This window comes from Dendronephthya gigantea, unplaced genomic scaffold (assembly GCF_004324835.1).
Source record: "Dendronephthya gigantea isolate DGI-Jeju-01 unplaced genomic scaffold, DenGig_1.0 000015F, whole genome shotgun sequence".
In the NCBI taxonomy this organism is placed as follows: domain Eukaryota; kingdom Metazoa; phylum Cnidaria; class Anthozoa; order Malacalcyonacea; family Nephtheidae; genus Dendronephthya; species Dendronephthya gigantea.
Window position 1 is genome coordinate 1,663,961 of NW_021163025.1, and position 24,410 is coordinate 1,688,370.

General features: G+C 39.0%; 3 protein-coding genes across 4 annotated transcripts; all 3 read left to right on the forward strand.

Annotated features, from left to right (window-relative positions):
* Nucleotides 1-108: 108 nt before the first annotated feature.
* On the forward strand, nucleotides 109-2,090 carry LOC114520239 (transmembrane protein 17B-like). The gene is made up of 4 exons (XM_028540472.1): nucleotides 109-375; nucleotides 716-819; nucleotides 907-1,020; nucleotides 1,438-2,090. Exons 1-4 carry the CDS (start codon nucleotides 261-263, stop codon nucleotides 1,726-1,728), a joined length of 624 nt encoding a protein of 207 aa, XP_028396273.1. The 5' UTR covers nucleotides 109-260; the 3' UTR covers nucleotides 1,729-2,090.
* A 488-nt stretch (nucleotides 2,091-2,578) lies between these two features.
* Nucleotides 2,579-11,403, forward strand: LOC114520119 (protein O-mannosyl-transferase 2-like). Of its 2 annotated transcripts, none has more exons than XM_028540334.1 (20): nucleotides 2,579-3,054; nucleotides 4,663-4,747; nucleotides 4,843-4,947; nucleotides 5,049-5,157; nucleotides 5,288-5,396; nucleotides 5,822-5,887; nucleotides 6,156-6,356; nucleotides 6,625-6,707; nucleotides 7,109-7,285; nucleotides 7,507-7,567; nucleotides 7,805-7,883; nucleotides 8,050-8,201; nucleotides 8,284-8,372; nucleotides 8,498-8,574; nucleotides 8,802-8,873; nucleotides 8,990-9,040; nucleotides 9,231-9,336; nucleotides 9,457-9,597; nucleotides 9,928-10,042; nucleotides 10,709-11,403. In XM_028540334.1, exons 1-20 carry the CDS (start codon nucleotides 2,684-2,686, stop codon nucleotides 10,812-10,814), a joined length of 2,355 nt encoding a protein of 784 aa, XP_028396135.1. In that variant the 5' UTR covers nucleotides 2,579-2,683; the 3' UTR covers nucleotides 10,815-11,403. The 2 variants fall into 2 exon arrangements, with proteins under 2 accessions (XP_028396135.1, XP_028396136.1); XM_028540335.1 differs by lacking the exon at nucleotides 2,579-3,054 and adding an exon at nucleotides 3,655-3,998.
* Nucleotides 11,404-11,702: 299 nt separating this feature from the next.
* On the forward strand, nucleotides 11,703-24,402 carry LOC114520040 (son of sevenless homolog 1-like). The gene is made up of 34 exons (XM_028540239.1): nucleotides 11,703-12,107; nucleotides 13,031-13,291; nucleotides 13,440-13,523; nucleotides 13,603-13,683; nucleotides 14,098-14,151; nucleotides 14,250-14,345; nucleotides 14,435-14,482; nucleotides 14,603-14,749; nucleotides 14,838-14,978; nucleotides 15,050-15,148; nucleotides 15,695-15,745; nucleotides 15,927-16,009; nucleotides 16,589-16,682; nucleotides 16,762-16,801; nucleotides 17,224-17,258; nucleotides 17,330-17,383; nucleotides 17,526-17,625; nucleotides 17,767-17,884; nucleotides 18,265-18,348; nucleotides 18,475-18,523; nucleotides 18,662-18,740; nucleotides 18,815-18,896; nucleotides 19,082-19,204; nucleotides 19,745-19,913; nucleotides 20,012-20,113; nucleotides 20,224-20,279; nucleotides 20,475-20,667; nucleotides 20,910-21,002; nucleotides 21,082-21,199; nucleotides 21,774-21,864; nucleotides 21,967-22,048; nucleotides 22,211-22,327; nucleotides 22,470-22,674; nucleotides 23,064-24,402. The coding sequence occupies exons 1-34, from the start codon at nucleotides 12,033-12,035 to the stop codon at nucleotides 23,534-23,536; spliced, it is 3,777 nt and encodes a 1,258-aa protein (XP_028396040.1). The 5' UTR covers nucleotides 11,703-12,032; the 3' UTR covers nucleotides 23,537-24,402.
* Nucleotides 24,403-24,410: the final 8 nt, after the last annotated feature.

Here is a 24,410-nt window from a genome sequence, read left to right on the forward strand (position 1 = left end):
GGATCAATGCACTTGTAGAATGAGTAGATTATGTTTCATAATTCAGTAAAATGAAACAAATCTTACTGCAAATTATTCATAAAAATCATTAAAAATTGCTCACTTTAGGATTCAAAATGGCGGACGAAAACTTCGCATTCTGAAGGATTGTATTTTCTAACATAATTCCGGGGGAGGTCTTGATGAAAAGCGAGATGGTTGCTCGTAGTAACTTGAAATTACTTGAAATTTGTATGAAAAAAGTATTGATTTAACAAATTATGGAGGATAGACAATCCACAGTTGTCCATCGTGCTTTCACGTCTGTAACAGAAACGGTTTTTCCTGGTTCGCGGAGTTTGAAGCATATTTCGAGGGAAAAAGTTGTGGGCACAGGTATGCAATATCAATTGTATCAAAGTATTTTCCCCCAGTACCAACGATCCGCGCAATTTTAGCCGAATCAAGTCTCAGAATAGGTTTCTATGTTCTCCTGTTTATGATGAGAAGTTTCTATTAGTTCACTTGTTATCTGCACTATTATGCACTGAGGGTGCTACTTGTTATTACTTACTACTCTATAACTTCTCTGCTTCCCCCCTGGAATCACATTGAACTCCCCCTAAAATCCTAGCTCAATGGAGTGTAAAAACATATATAAAAAAAATATCGGTAACAGATATATCTTGATTTACAAAGGGTATTGTTTTTAAGATTTTAATTATTATATATATAGGCAGTGAGCTGGTATCTGATCTTCCTTTACAAATGTGCTTGTATTTCAACACACATTTCTCAGTGTTCTGGTTTGTAACAAGCATTGCAATGTTTATCACCAAGGTGAGTTTCAAAAGCTGCTTGTCCAAAACAATACATAACTCTCTGATCATGTAAGAATATTGCCTTTTGTGGTGTTTCTTCATATAGTACGACCATCTGGCTTTCTATTATAAGTTCATCTTGATTGTGATCTATGTGATAATGGTAATTGTGGAGATGATAAGACTTTACCTCGGCAACACTGGAAATCTTCATGAAAAGGTATTACTGGTCAAATTTCTATACTTTCCTTCAAACTGTCCAAATGTGGCAGTGACGAGTGGCTTGGGTGTAACGAGAGAGAGGCCCAGGACAATTTTTTCACCCATGGCCTTTCAGTGGCACATGGTGGTTACCTAGGCAGGGGCTAGCTTTACTGCTAAAAGATAATTACTTTCAAGCTACGACCATGGTTGTGCAAGGCCTCTCAGATCATTCCAAATGGCCTTTTAAGTAATTTTATAGTTATTTCATAGCCTAAATTTCTCCTCATTACGTTAGCACCCTCAACACCTACAACACAGTAAATGAGGCTGGGGCCTAGAGCCCTGGGTTGTGGAGTGATTACCCCACCTTACTCTCTTTATGCTACTGCCTATGTGCCCCCAGCCTTGTTTCCTTAGTATTTTATGACCCTAGGTTCCTGAACTGGCTGGATTTTGGCTTCTTACCCTCCTGCTACAGCTCCCACTGACCTTGCTCCTCTTGCTGAACGAAGCTGCCATCATCCTGCCCCTGGAACGTGCTGTTCACGTGGTCCTCGCCGTGTTTGTGATATTTGAGGTCATCCAAGGTTACAGGGTTATCAATATGCTGACGCAAAACCAGATTTCAAAATTTCATCTTCGCAACTTGGAGGACTTCGTGGAACTTCAAGACATTCCCGCAGAGCCCGAGGAAACAGACGTCATGTTTAGACCTCGCCGATAACCTGGTCTGGTGGGAGGGACATGTAATGATATTTCTGGATAATTCAGTCCTTGATCATGACCTCGCCATGCAGTTATGACCTCTGGATGGATATCACAAATCCGACGATACGATTAACCTTGGATTGGCAACAGAATCGCTTCGAAATCCATGAGCTAATCCCAAGATTAAAAATCGATATCCCAGCTCAGGCTGTAAAATTGATTTAGAATAGACTTGGGATGGTCGTTCAGAACTGATATAAGACCGTTTTATACCGAACTACGCCATAATTAAGGCTATATTTATAGTGATAATGCTTGTTTATTTATATAGAGATGCGCTATTTCGAAAAATAAATTTGCGTCCAAAACTGCGTTCAAAACTGCACACTGAATAATTACCTAATTCATTCTTGACTTTATATATATTTATAGTCGCGTACGACTGTTTTTATCAATGTTTTTACGAAAAAAACCGAGAGTCAAACGTTATTAATTCACGAGAGAAAACGAAGCTAATTCATTCATATTGCGAATATTTTATGGAGCGTGTAAACAAAGCATAGAAACAGTAAACATGGCGAAAACGTTTCTAAAACACTTTAAAAGGATGCCCACGTTGACTTAGCCTGATACAGACATCGATATGTTACGTTTAAACAACTTTTATGCACAAAAGCCGGTCGTAAGGGATGTGTTTGGGCTGAAAATGAAAAGTTATAAACCTCACATTTGAATTTCGCATTTGACAAACGCGAATAATGAGCGTTGCAAATTGCCATGGCGCTTCGAACAACGCCGAAAGGTATTTCCTGTCCCAAGTTCCACGTATCAAAACGTGTGTCCAGATCCACGGCATTGCAATTTCATGGCATAAAACACGATGAAAAGAGTGCTAAACTAATTTACGGACACTTGTATTCAATATTCAATTGAGCATTTTCCCTTCGGGACTCCGGATTCAATTCGTTAAAATGACAAAAGGAAAGTCGCGAAAAAATATCCCAAACTCTAAGAAGAAGTCGAAAGTTTTGGATGCGACAAATGTTGCTGAGACACACGCGGCCGTCGAACAGCCTGAAGATGTTACCAAAACTCCGGACGTAGTTGATGAGAAAGCCATTAAAGACAACAAGATTGAAGATGAAAAAGAACGAATATTGGCCGGACGAGGAAATGACAAAAAGCTGAATGTGGAATTTTTCAAGGACAAGTTTGGAAAGATTTTTCTTATGGTAGACACAAAAGCTTCCACGAGTTATAATCGAGTTTTGCTGCTGATTCTGGTCACATTCTTGACCTTTTTGACTCGGTTTTATAACCTACAGAATCCAAAACATATCTGGTAAGTTCTAGGTATAAATGCAAAAATATACCACTTGTGTTTTAAGGATCTGCTAATTCAGTTTCTGACATTGTGGGCGAGTGAAGATGAAAGAATTCTAACTGCGGTCTAGCTGTGCCCTTGTCTGGTGTCTAGGTGTCTAGTCTCGAGAACCACGACTTCACGTGCCTGTTCAGTTTCTGAAGTATTTTTCACTGTAAAGTAACCCACTATAACCATATATAACTATATGTGATTTCATTCAGCCGTCGCTAAAAAGTTACTGCTGGTTAATAGTCGATATTACCGCCAGTTCAATATCTAGAGGCTTGTTTGAGGAAATTTTCATTGTAAAATGTAAATTTACTGGCAACCCGCTGTGCAAGTACCTGTGGTTCATCTGCTGAAAACCTTTATGGTTTTCGCTCGAAATTTGCATGATTTGATCAGTTTCAAGTTTCAGCGTTAATTCTAACAGGCGAAATATAGCCTGTCAGCGCTATTTTTGTGTGTTATATTGTGATAGTTATTGTATAAAAAGTTCAATTAAAACACTGACAACCTCAAGTATGCCATCAGGAAGTGCTTGAGAGGTGCCACGTTTCGATATTCTAACATGAAGTATCGAGAATAACCGTTTACAAATTGGGCATGGAAGTTTAAGTTGGGCACTTGCTGTTTGTTTTTGTTCTTGAACGTTTTTCTTGATTTATCATCGTTTTTCGTATTAAAAATATGGAGGAGAAGAATGGCAACACTATGTCAAGGGAATGCTCAAGTAAAATCCTTAAAAACACCGAGGATTATGTGGCTCGGAAGTTGCAATATGTGTATAAACAAACGTCGACTGACTTGTTTGGTGTTCAAGTTCCAAGTCACGTTTTACGAACTGCAATCTTTCTTATCGTCGTTCTTTTTACTTTTACAACTAGATTTTATTTATTACATCGCCCCAAGCATATCTGGTGAGTGTATGCTTCCGTGATAGCTCTGGTTTACAAGATGCAAACTCGAAATATTTAATTCTGATAATCTTTAATATATTTCAATTTTATACTTACGTCTATATTGTAAACAACTCCGCCCGACACGATGGAAAATTGACAGGTGCATTTGTTTTAAAATCTTATGTGATGTCCATAAGACCAGTATATTTCATGTTCTTTGATTATAATGATGGCAGTTGAATGTCTTTTTATACAACTTCCATAAGAAATCAGGCTTTTTTTCAATAGAAAATTATCTACAACAGCAGTAGCTAATATGAAATATACTAATTTGACGATTTTAACATTTTCGCCATTTATTTATTCTTCACACATCTGTCTTTGAGCTTTTAATATTTAAAATGCAGTTCTCTTAAAGTTTGGTATTGCCTTAAATGAGGCAATTATTGAATATCAGTTTTCAATATTGCATCTTTGAATGGGATATAGCTAAAAAACTTGATTTACTTTGAGGATATTTCTTACTAAAGGAAAGCAAAATTTAGAATTGTTTATAATAGGAGTCTCCTGCATTTGCATTAATTATGATATTGAACTGACACATTTACTTTGTGTAAACTTTTCTTTCTGATTTTCATGGACAACTGATCATCAAAATTGACACCTCATTTTCCAATTTTAGCTGGGATGAAACGCATTTTGGAAAACATGCAAATTTTTACATAAAAGGCCAGTTCTTTTTTGATGTTCACCCACCACTTGCAAAGGTATAAACTTTGAATAATTTTGAATTATTGTCAAATCGGCTGGCTCTGTTTAACTCAATAGTTAATGACTTAGAGTTTGTCTTTTACAATCACAGATGACCATTGCTGCAGCAGGGTTATTGACGGGGTATGATGGAGATTTTCTGTTTGACAAACCAGGGGACCAATATGGTGATGAAAATTATATTGGAATGAGAATAGTATGGCATATCATCGTAAATTTGAGAGATTTTATTGTGTTTGAGCTATAATTTTTTAAATAGAGTATGAAGTAGATATCAACAGAATTATGTTTGTTTAGCTTTGTGCTTTCATGGGTGCATTATGCATACCACTGGCTTACCTCATTGTCTGGGAGTGGACTCGTTCAACAACTGCCTCAGTTATATCCGCTTCTTTTATTTTGTTTGGTGAGTAACACACTGGAATATCATGAAACACAACCATTATTCAGAGTTATTTCTTAAAGCAGATTCACATCCAGATCTTTTTTATTTCAATTAAATTTTAAACTTTTTTCACCATATACTTTGTGTCTAGATACGGGCTGTTTAACGATATCTCAATACATCTTACTTGATCCAATTCTCATGTTCTACATCATGGTCGCTGTGTTTTGTGTTGCCAAATTTCAGAGCCAGAGCAAAAAGTAACTCTTAGTTTTTAAATTGCTTATTACCTTTTTCACATCAACTTCACCACCTATCCTAACAATTATCCCCACCTATCAATTGTACCATTCCACCCTCACCTACCAATCCCTACCATTTCACCCCCTACCATCAACCCCCCTACCATCAACCCCCCTACCATCAACCCCCCCTACCAATCCCCACCATTCTACACCTCCCCCCACCAATCCCCACCATTCCATCCCCACCTACCAATCCCTACCTTTAATCAACATCTACATGCTCCAATTATCCCCTACCCCACCTACCTATCCCCACCCTCCCACCTCTACTTATCACAACCCTCTCATTTCTATAGCTACCTATTTACCCAGTACTCAACTCCTTATCAAATGAGTTGTAATCTATTTTAAATATCTAACCACATATAAATAAATTTTAGTCCCTGGACCTTTGAATGGTGGTTTTGGTTATCATTGTCAGGCATAAACTTAGCCAATGCCTTTAGGTAAGCGATTTTCAACTGATTTACCAGTACCTCCAGGAATTTTTAATCCCCTAACCCTTCCAGGAATTTTCCACACCCCCCTCCAGGTATTTTTCACCTTCCCTCCAGGTATTTTGCACCCCCAACCCTCCTGGTATTTTTCATTTCACCCCTCCAGGAATTTTTAATCCCCTCACCCCTCCAGGAATTTTTCATCCCCCCCCTCCAGGTATTTTTGACCCCCCCAAACATAATACAAAGTCCCACCCTTGGTTTTGTCTTGACATAGTTGTAAATGGGTTGGATTGTTTGTGATCTTGTGGGCTGGTTTTGCGACGGTTGCCGACCTGTGGGAAATGCTTGGTGACCTCAGCACCTCACTTGTAACCGTGGCAAAACACTTCATGGCAAGAGCTCTGTGCCTGATCGCCCTACCAGCTGTTGTCTATCTCTTTTGGTTTGCTGTTCATTTCTCCATCCTGAGATCAAGGTAGAAGGTTTAAACATTGCAGAGCCTGTGGCCGGTTGCGATTGTATCAAGCCCGTTTGGCTTAAACGGTGGTGGTCTACATATTCAGTGCATAATATTCAAGTTGACTCATTCAAGAGAGATGTAAGAGTGTTATTTAATTTTGACTTATCCGCCGTTTCAGCTAAACGGACTTGATATAACCGACCCCTGGTGTTTTGCTAGTCTTTGTTACATTTGTGTACAAAATAACAGCAATTGAGTCATATTTCATCATCTTTTTCCACAGTGGTCCCGGTGATGGCTTTTTCAGTTCAGCTTTTCAATCCACATTGAAAGGAAACGAATTATTCAAGTCATCATTTCCAGAACGTAAGTGAGGGACACGCTATCATCAAATCTTGAATCATTTCTCGAGGACAGAAAATATACCGTCAAAACTATCATATCTTACACTATTTTCATATATGAAAGACTATTACGTAATGTATACAAGTTCCAATACAACCAAGGAGCAGCGTGTTAGCGTCTTCAAACAACTTAGCATCAAATGTGGTATAACAACCGCCCAAAATAGACAAAAAAAACTTCTCGACGTTTCGACCTGAAGGCCTTCGTCAGGAGAGTTAGTATGATACTAACTCTCCTGACGAAGCCCCTCAGGTCGAAACGTCGAGAAGTGTTTTTTCTATTTAGGCAGTTGTTATACCACATTTAATGCTATTAATGTATACTGTCAATTCTTGTCAGTCAACAACTGATCCCTTTTCTAGATTTGGCTTACGGTTCGGTTGTGACGTTAAAAAACAATCGTCCAGGAGGCGCCTTACTTCATTCCCATCATCATTTATACCCAGAAGAGCACCCTCCAGTTCAACAGCAGGTCACCGGCTATTCACACAAAGACCCAAACAACGACTGGTTGGTGAAGAAGAGCTCAGAGCCATACAGTAAGTAATAAATATCTGCAGTAAATATCTACAATATGCAGTCCAGTGACCACACAGTCCAGTGACTCATATCTGGCAATTGTAAATAATACTCAGTAACTAATATCTGTATAACAGTAGAAGTTCAGTTGAACTCAGTCATAAATTCGGTTTTGTGGAGATCAACAGCAAAATACCGAAAGCTTTTGCTACCATTCAAAGTGTGTTCTCTCTTCCGTTAGATCCGGATGGTCCAGTGGAATACGTCAAACATAATGACATCATTCGCCTAGAACATGTCCCGTATGTGATAAATATTCAATTTATGCTATTAGTTCGAAATTATGCGTGAAAGACACTTTAATATTACATGGATATTCCATATACATGTGCAAAAGAAGTGTGTTGTCTCGCACTTGCCCAAACCGCAGAAAAACGTGTTACCAAAGTTGGAGATGAGTCATATACGCCGATCATAAAACGCACTTTCCAGTTTATTATTATATATTAATGATCAGTTTCTTTCCGTCAACGTTGTAGAACAAAGAGGAATCTTCATAGTCATCCTGTAAAGGCGCCATTGAGCCAAAATCAATACCAAGTTTCTTGTTACGGCGAGGTAATTACCAAAGAAAAAAAATAACTTGGAGTTTTCAAAAGAGCGTCTCACCAGAGACAACTCCCATGACCTTTTTCAACGAAAACTATGTAGATCAGTAGATGTGCATGAAAATTTCAAAACATGTTGGAAAAGTAAAAACAACATTGTTATTAATCTTCCGTAGAATGGCGAGGGCGACTCGAACGACTTCTGGCAGATCCAAATTATCAACGGCAAAGACGAAGACCTCGTTAAGACAGTCAAAACTGTATTCAGACTTATCCACGTATCGACCGGCTGTGCCCTACATGGCGGGTCAGCTACATTGCCAAAATGGTGAGGATACACGCATAGCTAAACTTGCCTGAAAGTTGCATATTTCTTCCTGCGTGATAAAATTGACCGGGATTTTTTACAGGGGCTGGGAACAACTCGAGATGACTTGCCATCCAACGCAAAAACACAGCAATACCAAATGGAATGTTGAGTCACATGTGAACGAAAAAGGTGGGTACGAGAGTTAGATCCACGTGGATTTTGATAGGTCAATCCAGTGAAGCATATAAGATCAGTTCATGCTTGTTTTCAGCTTTGATTTCATCAGATTAAAGTAATTCCAATTTTTTTTTCAGTTCCAAAAGCTAGCCCGGACTTGTTTTACCCCTCGTTTCTTGAAAGCGTTTTTGAATCACACGCAGTCATGGCACAGGTATTGTAAATGTTTGAAGTAGGATGAAAGTTTTCGCATTTTAATGAAGGTAGAATCTTTGTGGCCATTGTATTCTTATTGTACTGTAATATCCTTCAGTGGTACTGTTGTAGCCATCAATGTACCATTGTATCCATCAATGTACCATTGTATCCATCAATGTACTATTGTATCCATCAATGTACTGATTTGTACATCAGCGCTACAGCATTTTGCTCTTCTTACAGACAAACAGTGGATTTAAACCCAAAGAAGGCGAAGTGACGTCACAACCTTGGCAGTGGCCTATCAATTATAGGGTAAAGAGAAATCATATGATTTATTACCCAACCCTCTCTGGGGGTACCACCACCCCCCTCCCCTGAAGTGTTTCCGGTTCAAAAGAGATGGAAATATGTATTTATATAATTCTCAGGGCCAAGTGTTTTCTGGTGGGGATGAGAGAGTTTACTTACTTGGAAATCCGGTGAGTTCTCGATTGAGGGACGTTTGTTCATCAGATTTGTAGTGAAGACAAAATACTCCCAAACTTGTGATACGTACTAGCCACTGCAGTTTATTGAAGAATACTACCTTAAATAGACTAGCATGTCTGAGAAGTCTTTTGACTTTATGCTAGAAGTAAATGTCTCATCATTTCTCTGTCTGTCTTACAGGTTATCTGGTGGTTGATTCTGGTGACGATTGCTCTGTTTTGCCTGATATTTGCTTACAATGCTGTGAGAGAGAAGCGAGGCTACATCGATACGCCTGCAGAGAAAGGTGGGACTAACCGGGACTAACCCGTTTATTACATCACTGATCTCGAATACCACTGGATCGTAATGCATCCCTGTAAATCCATGCGATTCACTCGCTATCATTTATGTTCTTTCATTTCAGCTCGTAAAAGTAAATTCACGAGTGTAATATGCTGGCTTCTGCTGGGATGGGCTCTGCATTATTTTCCCTTTTTCTTGATGGGCCGAGTCCTCTACTTTCATCATTATTTCCCCGCTTATCTCTTTAGCGCAATGGTTGCTGGTAAGATGAAGTACTGACGATTGTAAATTACACATCCAGCTAGCTTATTCTAGGCCCGTTCTGGGGCATGTTCTATAAAAGACTAGTTAACTTTTGACTGAGGTTAAGGACAGATTTGGCCAATCAGAGTTGTGTCTTTCTGATTTAACTATGCAAAATGTAGTTAAACAGTTTTATACACCCTGTCCCTGATTTTCATTCGCTGAACTTAATGAGAATGAACTCTGGCAACGAACTTGTTTTATTCTCTGACGCTAGGTTCGAGTCATGGGGAGGTTAGCGTCTCAAATAACTCGCAATCATCTGAGTATTATCCATCGCCATTTTTAGGTATTGTTATAGAATATATCATTGAAAGTGCGTCTTCATATATCGAATATCCAGAATATAGAAATATGTTTTACTATTCACTTGTGGCAGTCGTTCTTTCTGTTTGCATCGTGAGGTAAGTTTTAGTAACTGAAGTTCTTCAAGTAAGGATCATCTCTTATTGATCCAGTGTTACTACAGGAGGAAACCTAAACTAAACTAACTTTATTTATACTGGATAGCTCTATCAGTTCTAAACTGTTCTTCCTAGAGATCCAGTAAGGATTATCTCTTATTGATCCAGTGTTACTACAGGAGGAAACCTAAACTAAACTAACTTTATTTATACTTGATAGTTCTATCAGTTCTAAACTGTTCTTCCTAGAGGTCCAGTAAGGATCATCTCTTATTGATCCAGTGTTACTACAGGAGGAAACCTAAACTAAACTAACTTTATTTATACTGGATAGCTCTATCAGTTCTAAACTGTTCTTCCTAGAGATCCAGTAAGGATTATCTCTTATTGATCCAGTGTTACTACAGGAGGAAACCTAAACTAAACTAACTTTATTTATACTTGATAGTTCTATCAGTTCTAAACTGTTCTTCCTAGAGGTCCAGTAAGGATAATCTCTTATTGATCCAGTGTTGCTACAGGAGGAAACCTAAACTAAACTAATTTTATTTATACTGGAAGCTCTATCAGTTCTAAACTGTTCTTCCTAGAGGTCCAGTAAGGATCATCTCTTATTGATCCAGAGTCATTCAAATGCATGTAACGATTTGCGAATTTTCTCTTCAGTTTTTGGTTATTTCATGGCCTCACGTATGGCATGTCTGGTCCAATGTCTCATCAAGAAAACTGTACCCAAGCCGCCTACAAATGGATGGATTCGTGGGAAATCTAAAGATATTTGTACTTTCTGAGCCTTTCATTCAAACATGCCTACACTAGCAGTGGCAGACAACGGTCCAGTTATAACTGAGCTATTTTATTTTAGAACATAAATCGAGGTTAGAAATGAAGCCGAAAATGAGAAACTGGGCCGGCCTGATAATGTCGTGCAGGTCATGTCTTCCCCAGTCCCTAGTGTGCTCGCTTTTATGGAATCGTTACCTTGAAGATAGATTTGACAGAAAACTTTTTAGAATAATCACAAACGCAACTAACTTTACCTTTGAAGCGCGCAATGCGTGACGGTAGTTGATTATCAGAGTCACTTTAAGTTGTGTTCAGACCTTAGGGGCATGCAGTTTAGCTTGAAAGGAAATCTTGCCTGTTTTTTGTTTGTTTGCTGAACTAGAGCGATTCTAAACATAGCGATATCATAACTCAAAGTGTCTTTGATAATCTACTACCGTCACTCGTATTATGCACTTGAACGGTCGCGAACGAAGGCAAATACTCGTGAAATAGGCGATTTTAATTGTACTGTCAGCCTAAGAAGATTTTTCAGTTTAGTGTTGCATCCTTGTGATGAAATAATAACAGTTGATTTCTTATTTCTCAAAGTTTGTGTGAAGATTTCCGGGTAGTTGAGAGTGATATTGTGCACGGGGGGGATGGAGCGCGACTTTGAACGAGTTTTCTTGGAAAAATTTATTGTAAATTAATATCCAAATGAAAGTGAAAAATGGTTCTGGTTTGGCACAACAGAGAAAATCAAACTTTCTTCACTGTCCTTACTGGAAATTCTGTACTGTAGCCTTGCTAGCTGAGAAACTGGATTACTACGGCCACTATACAGGTCAGTGTAGCAGTGTTGTGCGCATGCTCTCTTACGTTTGTAATAACCCATGTTATCGAGTGATGTTATCCGGGAAAAATGTCTAAAATTTTCACCTAAATCTTGTTTTGAAGCTATTTCTTAGAACCACGAATGATCGGCGACCGATACAAGACATGCACTGAAGGCTGGTAGTGTGGACAAGCTATATCGACCTTAACATGCTTAGGGATTGCAAAAAATACATAATAAGAGCAAGATTCTGACGGCGTTTTTGTAATGTTTACTTCCCTTTGATTGACTCGCACGTCGTCTTTCACGTACCAGGGAGTGTGCTGGCATCCCAATTTTGGAGATCTGAGCTTGTAGTTTGGTGTTTTATCGAGCACAGATGAGGCAATGCCCCTGATTGATGGAGGTAGCGATATCAACCTTTCAAAGTGGCAAGGGGTGTTCGTGACTGCTTTGAAAAAGGTCAGTTTACTGAGTTTATTATATTATGACATGTTAGTGAATCAAGTCCTTTTTCGAGAGTTCATTATTGTTAAGAGTGATTAGCTGTTAAAAAACAAGTAAACTGCAAAGTGACTTGGATGTCGGACGTGCAGAAATGCGCGTTAACGTTTAAAATCCCAGAAATATTGTGGTCCATCACTTTCCAAATGCTAATTGACCACTACGATCCACTTCCTTTATGAACACGATTGAAACTTTTTCAATTGACTGAACGTTTGTGTCAGATATTTTATTCACGAAGTTTGTGGAATTGTCAAGGGTTCGGTTTGTGGCTGGCTTGAATGCTTTTAAAAGTGTTCTCAAGTTTCGAGAGGAGGTTATCCACGGAGTATTAAAAACCACTGCAATTTGTGTTTGTTTACTATGTAAATAACGAATTAGTAGTGACATAATTGCATGCCAGTTACGAGGGGATTTTCAATTAGTCAGTCTTGCAGAAAATTGCCTCCAGTAAGGTTATGTAACTTAAGTTAAATGCCAATGATTGAATAGTCGATGAAGGGAATTGGTAATCGCTCCTATAACCGGGGGATTCACCTTTTATTCTCCCAAACTCTCTGGCACTCTAGTGTCAAGTTAAGAGCAGAATTCAACTTGATTAGTTGCTGTCAAGCTTTATGCCTGTCAAGTTATGAAGTCCCCTCTTAATTCTTTTACGGAGCACCGGGAATGTTTTGCCAAGTGTAGATAAATGAATATTAACATGCACAAAACATCAGTGACGCTTTTGGCTACATTCCAATTTCCTGCGAGGTTTTCAATCGATAATTTATGACACATTGTTAGCCACTTGGGGTAACATTGGATATTACAATATGAATTAGTTGTTGTGTAATCATTTTAATTATTTAATTTAAATATTGAGTCATATATTAATTTAGGTTGCAAAAGAGGTTCAACCTGAGCTCGAGATTGAAGATGCAGCAATTGACTATGTTGAAAAGTTGATCATACAACTTTTGGGACACTTGTGCATTGTGCATCCGCACAGCTACAAAGATGTTGAGGAACGGGTGAAGAAGACCTTCCCGAGGCCAATTGATCAATGGTGTGTCGAGGAGGGGATGCAAGCCGTGGGAAAGGGCAAGAAGAAGAACCCCCTGGTTCTACCAGTTGATAAGATTCATCCATTACTACAAAAGGTAGACTGTAGTTTCTTGTCGTTAGAATAAGTTGTTCCTCAGTATGGGATAATTTTGATTTTGGAAATGTCCTGTCTCTGTCAGCATACCCCTAGGTTACCATCTCCCTGACTGATGCCAACTTATTCTCGCTCTCTCTCTCTTGCAGGAGGTGTTAGGTTATAAAATTGACTATCCAGTGTCTTTATACATTGTTGCAGTGCTCGAATATATATCTGCAGATATACTGAAGGTATGAACAACATCGAAGATCTCTTTGCCAGCTAGTGTGGTTGTTTTTTAAACCATTTCTTGCTTACTCCTTTCCACAGCTTGCTGGAAATTATGTTAGGAATATTCGTGATACTGCCATCACAGAGCAGCATATCAAGGTAGCCTTGTGTGCAGATAAGGTAAAAAAAATACTTGTATCTTTGACTCTTTTATTTGTTTGTGAGCTAACCAACAAAATGACATTTCCCAAAAGAATTACAAATATATATACGTGAAGATCCAGGTGATAGCGATTGGGGGTTGCGGGTGAATGCAAGGGGAGACTATGAAAGTTTCACCCTAAGTCCTACTTAACTTTGACAGTTGAGTCCTGTTCCCTCTCAGCAACTTTGTACATGATCACCAATCACCCTTGTATTTTACATAATCATTATTATTCCATAATCATTATATTATGTATGATATGATAAATCATTGTCATGATAATTACAGAGTTAAACAATCATTCTTTTCACTTTTGGTTGTTACTTATTTTTCAGTCACTAAAACCCTTGCAAGCATGTTGTAATAATTTTGAATGCCTTGTTCAATAGGTTTTACTAGAGATGTTTGAAAGTGATGAACTAGAAACCTCAGCAGATGAAGAGGTATGCTATATTATTGTAATTCTATAGATAAAGCATCACAATCACAATCCCATTAAAATTTTTTAAACAGTATTTTTTTCTATCATTTTCCTATCCAGCCCCTGGAAGAAAGACCAATCACTCATCAAGATATTGTCAAGGAAATGATGGTTTTTGAACGTCAATACATACGAACTTTAAATATGATCATTTTGGTAAGAAGTTACAGGGTCTTTCTGAATAACAACAGCAGTACAACAATACAATTTAAATGCATAGAAATGTATGAACGTTTTTTGTTTAGGTTTTCAGAGAATCGTTTGTTGAAGCTCAGGACCTTTTTACAGAAGAGGTATTTGAGCAAGAATATATAAGCATTTTTCTAAAGGTCCAAAAAAGTTGTCAGTTCGTTTCAAGTACGGCAACACTAAACAAAAGCGAAATTTAGGCTTTCGTTGTGTTTGTACTTTAGGATATTCAAGTGATTTTCACGAATATTGTTGATGTTTATGAATTCACGGTGATGTTTGCTGGTTTGCTGGAAAACGCGATAGAAATGGCCGAACAAGACCCCAGCGTCGTAGCACCAATTGGCGAGTGCTTTGGGGACATGACTGAGGTATTGTACTCCAAATTCAGTGAAATAAAACATAATTATGAATTAAGGCGTTTATCATCTGTGTTTGAAAACCTGTTTTCGTTGTTAGGCTCAAGCGTTCGATTGTTACGAGACGTATTTGAACGCGAGAACGAAGCCTTCTGCGTCGGATAAACTTTATAGGAAACTTGGTATTTATGGCAGACTCGGTGAGCTTCTTGAAAGACACGATGTCGCTGAGTATTTTCAGGTATTGCATGCAAAAGTGAAATATTTCAACCTGAGAAGTGGCCTTCTTTAATATTTTTCCTGATATTTCAGTCAAAAGGCGCAAGCTTTCACGATGCCGTTAGATATGTTTTGCCAAGGCTTCTTCTGGAACCGATTGGACACTGCTTACATTATATAGATTTAATAAAGGTAGGATATAGATTTTAAAATGTAAAGTATTCATGCCTTAGGGGTGCTCTTCATTCTTTGGGCCGGAACAAATAGGACAGTCTTCTTTTTGTGAAAGACAAAGTCGTCTTGTATGAGAGCGAACTTGTCAATAAAAGATATCTTTCTTTGCGATTTTCCTGAGGAAAATGTCGTTGAGTTGAAACCAGTCATACGTGTAGTTAAACACAGTTCAAACGTCGCACTTATTGCATACTGACTTAAAGACGATGGATAAACAAATAAAATGATTCCTCTGATTAATTGGTTTTAAGTTTATATATTATAGAGCTACGACGTTTGAGGCAGACCTAAAAAGACTATAATTGCGCTGTAGGAAATGGCATTTTCGTTTTCCAAATGGCCTTTGCTTTTGTCTGAATGCATTTGACACGATCACAAACGTTTTATCAACACGTGAAAAATATACAGTGTGCATGCTCGTATAATAAAGGGAGCTTAGGGGAAGATAAAAGGTCAATGAACTTATATGTATTCATGCGATTATATGCTTTTAAAACATCATAGACGTTGTTGAAGACAGCACCGAGCAACGAGGAGCGAACCCACCTCAGCGAGGTAAAATATATCACCTTGTTTAAAACTAAGACGTCGAACTATAAAGTTATGCCCTTCTCTGGAAACTTTTTTATTTCACTCTTACAATAACAACAGAGCTTTGTGCATGCATGTGTGCCTTCAGATCATGGTCTTCATGATAAATGTGCCTTAATTTAATGTTTATGTTTGTTTTATTCAGGCGCTCAGTGTTATCCAAGGTCTTCAGAGAACTATCGATGGAATAACGAGTACGGGAACACTCGGTAGACAACGAAAATCAGAGTAAGATTCAAAACGATAAGTATACGACAGTTTCCGACGAGCATGCAATTCCTCACGATTGTTGTGTCCAGCGATTGGCTATCTTTAAAATAGGGAACCGGGGAAAAGGGGAACCAGGGAACGGGATAATATGGAGCGGGAGAGATGGGGAACGGGGGAACAGAGATACCAGGAAACTGGCGGAACCTGGAAACTGGGGAACTGAGGAACAAGAGAACGGGGGAACCAGCGACGGGGATCAGAGGAATGGGGATTTTCCCAGTGCCTCTGTTCCCCCGTTCCCCAGTTATCCCGTTCCCCAGTTATCCCGCTCCCCCTATTCCCTATTTTAAAGAAAGCCCAACTGTGTCCGGCGATTGCATAACATGCACTGCGCGATAGTTTCCGACAACTGTACGACACTGCACGAGAGTGTCCGAAGTTCTTTGCGTCAATTATTAAAGTTATTTATAAATTGTGTGAAAATATAATCGAAGTGATCTAAACTGAACTTTCTTATAGACCTTAACACAGTTGTTTCAAAGGGCAGAGATTATAAACTGATTGAAATTAATGAATCTGCGTCTCTTTATGATTTAGCGATAAGTTCTCGAAAGCGCAAAGACGAAAATCTATGATAAAACCGCCTCTGGGTAAACTGCGAGATCTACAGAAGAATATCGAGGGCTGGGAGGTAATGATAGTTTCTTATTTTAACTTTTAACCATTCATGTTTACTACTTTAAATCTGAGCTTGTTTTGTTGCTCTAAAGGGTAAAGACATTTCTCAATTGTGTACGGAACTTATCAAAGGCGAGTAATGATGAATTCATATGTTATCATCGGTCAGGTTTCTTCCTGTAGTTAAACACTGGATCAATAAGAGATGATCACTACTGGACCTCTAGGAAGAATAGTTTAGAACTGATAGAGCTATCCAGTATAAAGTTAGTTTAGTTTAGGTTTCCTCCTGTAGTAACACTGGATCAATAAGAGATAATCCTTACTGGACCTCTAGAAGGAACAGTTTAGAACTGATAGAACTATCCAGTATAAATAAAGTTAGTTTAGTTTAGGTTTCCTCCTGTAGTAACACTGGATCAATAAGAGATGATCCTTACTGGACCTCTAGAAGGAACAGTTTAGAACTGATAGAACAATCCAGTATATATATAACTTCCGGCCTAATTTACTGAAGTTAGTCTTAAACGTAATATGAATGCTTCACCTTTTAGATGGAACTCTTTCAAAAATTTCAAAAGGTGGAAGGGTAAGTTTTTAGAAACGCAATAAAATAATATTGAAACTGTTAGGCTACAGCCTTACTGTCGTATCATTTAGATATCCGAAAGACGAGTGTTTCTTCTTGACAACTTGATGATATTTTGCAAACAGGTGAGAATCGCCAGGAAAACAACGCGAGATACGATATCGTAATTATAATTATCTAGGAATTGATCATCTCACTCGTAGATAAATATAATTGAAGCAAAACTTCAGTCACCCGAAGATAATTTATAAAATGTGTGTATTGCAGAATTCTAGACATTCGTCGTCAGGACCTTTTCCAGAATATCGTTTTAAAGAAAAAGCGTTTCTACGAAAATCCGACGTCAAAGAGGTTGAGGACACCGCGGGTATGTGAGCATTTTCGGGTACATTTGAGGAATTTCAAGTACATGTTACATGTCACGTTTGGATATATAATCTTGGTCTATCAACATGCATGCTGTGTGTTGAAAAACGATCTTTTAAAAACATCTTTTTTCTTCCTACAGAATTGAAGCACGTGGTAGAAATACTAGAGCGAGATGGTCCGCACATTACGATCAAGTTTAAAACCTATCAGGAGAAGGAAGAGTGGATGTCTTCGATAATGAGTGTCTACTTGAAAAGGTGGGGCAAACAGGGGTAGTGGGGTAAGGGTGGGTGTGGGTGTATTGTGGGGAGGGGAAAGGGGTAGACGGGTGAAGGGTGGGGTAAGCAAGGGTGTGGGGGCATTGTGATGAAGGGAAAGGGAGAGACAGGTGAGGGGTGGGGTAAGGGTGGGAAGGGGGCTATTGTGGGGAAGACATGGGGCAGAGGGAGAGTCGTTGAGGGTGGGAAAAGAGGGTGTTGGGAGGAGGTGTAGGGAAAGGGTGTGAGAAGATGGTGTGGGGTAGATGTGCATGCATCCTATATTGTGCATCTTCCAAGTCTAGTTTCTCAATTTTTAGTCGAGACTGTAAACCCATTGTTTTTCGAATCTTCTATTTCTTCTTGCATATTCAATGTAGTACCCTGGATAGAATCCTTGATAAGATCCTACGAGAACATGAACTGGCGACGCCATTACGTCTACCAAGCGTTGAAGATTATTGGTAAGTGTTCACGAAGTCATAGGAAGTAAATATGCCCCAAGACATTGTCAGCCAGCGGCTATCGTGCCTCCCTACGTTCATATAACTTACATATTTTTGTTTATTACTTTGAACGTCTGTTTGCAGTTTCGCTGAAGAAGACGCAGAGGATAATATAGTTTTAGAAGAGAAACAGGTGCAGTAATAGACATTAACCCCATGAAATGCTCAGTAAAATCCTAGATAGCCCAAAGGTATATGTGTTCTGTTTCATATTGCGGTCAGTGATGTTCCGTTTTGTATTTTTAAAAATGTTTCAATTGTAATTTCGTAGAATTCTGGAGGTGTTCCGGTGATAAAGGGAGGAACTCTAGTGAAACTCATAGAAAGACTAACTTATCATAAATATTCTGGTACGTTGGAAAACCAAACTGGTTGAACTAAATCCGCTTTCCTTCTTGACCGGAGGTTTTTGTTTTCTGTTTAGATCCGAGTTTTTTAAAGACATTTCTAACCACATATCGATCGTTTTGTACGCCGCAGAAACTTTTAGACATGCTCATAACGAGATATCCTTAATAATTCTTACTGTTCAATGTTTATTTGAATGTTTTTAACATGATTGACATGCAGACAGGTCTTACGATACAATTGACAAAGTTTCTTTCATCTGACTGTCGTTAGATGCGAGTTAAGCGAAGACTTTGTGTAGGTTGTGATTAGGTAACGTTTGTTTCCTTAATGCCATTCTTACATATAACATTCCCGAACCTCCGCCGACGGAACACGACAAGGAAGAGATTGAACGAGGGTCGTTGATTGTCAGAGAGGATTTGAAACGTTTTCGCAAAGAATACTCGCAACCGGTTGCCTTAAGGTATTACAAAGTCATTTTATTGTTTGAAGCATCGACTAGCGATTCATTTCTACTGTATCACGGTAAAAAAGGACTATAATTGCTTTCTTGGCATGCGGGAGCATTAGCGGTGACTACAAAGACGAAAATCGTCATTTTCGCGCCAAACCAATTCGGTGCTTTTTGCTTACGCCATCTGACGAAACTCTTAAGGCTCTTTTCCACTCATCGCATAAACCCACTCGCAAGCTCGCTGCGAATGCTCGCATGTAATTAAAATCAACTCTTAAAAGCATTTTCATTGGATGAAAACCCTCGCAGAGAGCTTGTGAGTTCGCCTTTGCGACGAGTGGAAACGAGCCTTTAGTCATTGGGCTTTTGACGACAAAAGGAACTCGAAAGCCACTCCAACAGCACGACTACAAGTTTCGTCTGATGGCGTAGGCATCGAGTTTGCAATGGCGCGAAAATGTACTCATATGTACTCATGTGCTCACTGGTGACCACTTATACTAGCTGCTTACTAGCTCCTAACTGACCCCCAACGTTCCTTATTTCAAGGGTATTGAATGCAATCAGGCAGTGGGTGGATAATCATTTCTACGACTTCGCTCGTGATCCTGAAATGACAAAAAAGTTGTTGTCTGAAATGTTGTCCGAAACCTATTCTGCGAAAGGTGGAGCAGTTTCCAAGTGGATCGAGAGCATTAAGCGCATCATTAAACGCAAGGTTAGGGAAAGATTTTGTGTTTTAGATGTCTGTCCGTCCATCTGTCCGTCCATCTGACAATGTCATGAAATGACCTGAAACGTCTCGCATTTCAACAGCAAGAAGACATGGAGAGTCCCCGAGAACTGACTTTTGAAAAAGACCCGCCAGCCATTGAATGGCATCTGACAGGAGAACCTGAAAAATTTGATATTCTCACGGTAAACACGTTTTCATCGAGTATTCTAGAAGAGATTCATTCAACTCTCTTACCAGACTGCTTTGCCTCAAAATAGCAAACAAAAACTCTCTCTGTTTGTTATTTTCTTAGCTTCATCCGATAGAGATCGCACGGCAGCTGACGTTAATTGAATCAGAACTCTACAGGTAATCTTGCAACAATAAACAATCCTAATTTTCATCCAGTTTCATACTGCAGTCTGTGACGCACAGGCATATGAGTCAAACAGGTGACCCCCCCCCGTTCATATTTTAGCCAATCAGCGCTTAGCAGGGTTGTAAAAATCCGGTTAATATCCACAAATCACATTGTTTTTTTCACGTGTGTTTTTTCTTACGCAGAGCTGTGAAACCGTCTGAGTTAGTTGGCAGTGTTTGGACAAAAGACAAAGTTAAACATCAGACTTCTCCAAACTTGTTGAAACTTATCAAACATTCAAACACGATCACGTACTGGTTCATGAAGAGCATCTTGGAGATGGAAAATTTCGAAGAAAGAGTTGCTGTGTTGAGTCGTATCGTGGATATCCTGATGGTAAGTACAGCGTGTAGTCTGGGCTATACTTAATGATTTGCTTGAAAATAAGTGACTTTCACGAGACAGCAATTCGTCATAGGAATGTAGAAAAACAATTATGCCTTCTTTGATAAGAAACATTGTCAATTTCATGCCAATATCCAAGGAAAGTCAGAGAAGATATTGAATTGGTTTTCGTATAGTTCTTGGTTTAAAAATTACCCAATGAAAAGGGAAAATATGTGTCTTCTCCCTCGTAGGTTTTTCAAGAGCTCAATAATTTCAGTGGAGTGATGCAAGTTTTAAGTTGCATTGAATCAGCTGCGATAAACCGTTTGCAACACACGTTCGTGGTGAGTGAACTATGCTGTCCGCTGTACATATGTATCGCACCGTCAGCTCATTCCCACGTTTCTCTTCGCCGCGTTTTAGGAACTTTCCGAGAAGCGAAAAGGAGCCGTTGACGCCGCGAAAGAGTTGAGCGCTGATCATCACAAGAAATACGTAGAGAAATTGCGATCTATCAATCCACCTTGTGTGCCTTTTTTTGGTGAGTACCTCGTTAATAAATACTGTTTTGAAATGAAGAAAAGATGGTTTAGTTCTGTTAATAAGTGAGGCAAGAGAAAACAATGAAAGTTAAGCGCTGAATCAAGGCCATGTTATACAGTGCAATTTTTCCTGCAACTTGCAATGCGATTCTTCTTTTGAGAGATGTAAATTTGGCAAGTACCAAACTTTTGTCTTTATTACACACTCCATGGTGTTTCTTACACTTACATTTTGAAGACTCTTCACTAATTTACATCTCTTAAAAGTGGAATTGCTTTGCAAGTTGCAAGAAAATTTGCACTGTGTAACATGTCCTTAAGCCACGTATAAAATCTGTTTGGCTCTTAAAATCTTATCCGGGAGATTTGCGTTTTTGACAATTTTGTCTTTATATCCAATCAACTGAGCTTCAGAATCCTGCAGAATTTCTTCCCGTCAAAGCTAGAAATTGATTGATCGTGGGTCCATCATTGAGGAGACCCCATGATTTTCTTTGGGCCTTGTTTGATTACAATTTCTCTTGTACGAAAACTGGATGTGTTGTTGTTATCAAACGTCTGCATTCGTTATAGGAATGTATCTCTCAAATATTTTAAAAATTGAAGACGGAAATCCAGATTTTTTACCAAACTACCCCGAGGGTATGATAAATTTTAGTAAAAGGTACGTGTAAAAATGGCACTTTATAATGTTTCGACTTGCATGGGTTTTGAAGATTTTTTATATCAACAAACTTTCCATTTTTTTTTCAAAAATTCAACGAAGGCGAAAAGTTGCCGAGATAACAGCCGAAATCCAACAATATCAGAACCAACCTTATTGTTTGAAAGAGGAAACCACTATTTGTGTAAGTAAAATCACTCCTAGATCAGTTTTTTCATGGATTATTTCTATAACTGACTAGTCTGACTTTCCCGGGGGTTGTAAAGAATGTCCGCCTCTCCCCCTACCGCCTGGTTCGATCGTGCCACAAATAGTTACTCGAATGTTGACAATTTTATTCTGGTAGACCTACTTAGAAAATCTTGACCCAATTGAAAATCGTACTGACAAGGAATTGGAAGATTATTTTTACGAGGCTTCGTTGAAAATGGAACCAAGGAACGCAAAACAACTTCCCAAGTTTGTAAGTAGATTGAGCACAGTGTTCATCAGTCTTGGGTCCAGTGGACCGTGTTTGACTAACTGTATTTGAACATTGATACCTCTATATCGCTTCCAAGTTGTGCTTTCAAGAGATTCAGAATCCTTCCCGTGTTTCTTGACAGCCTCGTAAAACAGACTACAACTTAAAAGGTCCTGGAATCAAAGCCACGTCACAGAGAAACTCCACGATAGGCATGGGAACTCTGCGTAAAGGATCACAGCTCTCGATCGCTCCACTGATTTCTGAAGAAAGAGAAGCTCAGCCGCCATCAACACCAACAGAAAGTCCTTCGCCACTGCAGTCTCCGAGTTTCATCTCCTATTCCGGTAAGTCTTACAACTCCAAGATATGATCACAGAATACCCATAAGAAAAATTACGTCATTGTTTTTTTTCGTAAGTGTGATTCGTCATGATTCGTCACTCGGCAAGTACCGTGAGTCCGTGAATAGAAGCAACACCCCCCTGTCAATATTTATAATGGCGCAATATTTGAACATTTGCAGGGGGGGTGATTGCTCCTATTTACGGTACTTATTGAGTGACGAATCATGTCAAAATCACACTTAGCAAAGAAGCAACGGATTTATCTTTCTGATGCCAGGGTATTCTATTGCATTGGTCTTGAAATCGTAGCATCCCGATCTCCACCGCATTCCTAATCGACTATTTAGCATAAAAAGTAAGAAAGACCCTTTTTACCAATTCTCTTACAGATAGCGCTATGTGGACACCTCTCAGCGATGCAAACGAACATGAAGACCCGTTCGAACAAAAGCAGGAGGCCCCTCCCCCTGTCATACCCCCACGCAAACAGCGTCCTATGTCTGACAGGAGGGTCCCCCGCCCTGACAGGGTGATCAAGAGAGTTCAATCCGAGAGGATTATCTCAACGGCCCCTCGGGAAGAAACCCAGGGGGCTACCGCTGCCCCACCCTTGCCACCAAAATCACCCCACCACATCGCACAGAGAGGTTCGACATCGTTCTTTCCCGTCAGCGTTGATTTGACCGAAGAAATTGAACCAGATGGTGACAAAAATTCCGCTCCCCCGCCGTTGCCCCCCCGGATGGGGTCGTCCTCCTCGTCGTCTCCTATAAAAAGTCCGCCATGTACTGAGGAAACTGAACCTGAACCAGCCGAACCCCCGGCATTACCACCAAGACGTATCTCCAAAACGTCCAGGTGATATACGACGCATTTGGTACGAAGGGTAAATTTGAAGGTAACTTACTTGCGCAAGTATACGAGTTGCATGAGAGTTGACAGTTGTTTTGGCCATTTTATCGACGAAATTTAATTTGGGTGAACACAGCTTTTAACTTGCGTCTGTCCTCAGTTCCATGCCAGGCCAGGAAATCAACTCTGAATTGTACTGACTTACCTCGTCCATAAAACAACGAAATATGAGTAGCGTTGCCTTGAATATTTTTGTACAGAAAATCTGAACGTGGCTAAACTCTCATGCAACTTTTGTTCTTATAATTCATGAAATGCGACAAAGAAGCTTTAAGTCGCTTCAGAGTTTGACCAGAATCAGTAAAAGTTTGGAGTCTTGGCCTGAACTACTATATTTTTACCAGAACCAAAGCAGAGCTGTTGGTTTCAAAAAAGAACTCCATTTTAAGACTTGAAGTTCCCTAGCATCTCGATAGTAATAATCTTTCAAAAATTTCGAGTCAATATTTTCTCTTGCAACATTTAAACGGAATTTTTTCGCCAAAAAATTAGAGTCAGTTTGTTTACCAAATCCCCAGTGTGTGAAGTGTTCTTGCATGCATGTAGAATGAACCGGAATGTTCAAAATATGACAAATGCCGAAGGGCAAAATTTTGTAAATTTTAAGAAATATTTACTGGCTAAATGAAGTCAGTTGGAAACAAGACCGTAATAATTTTAGATGTGAAAAGCTTGCTTATTGCAAAATTGTAACATATTAACAAATTATCTATTTTAAAATTAGAATGAGTCGCGATTTTTTAGTAGAATTTGAATGTCAATAGCAAACAATTTTAGTCCTGGTGTGAAAAATAGAATTAATAAATTTTAAAAAATGTTTTTGA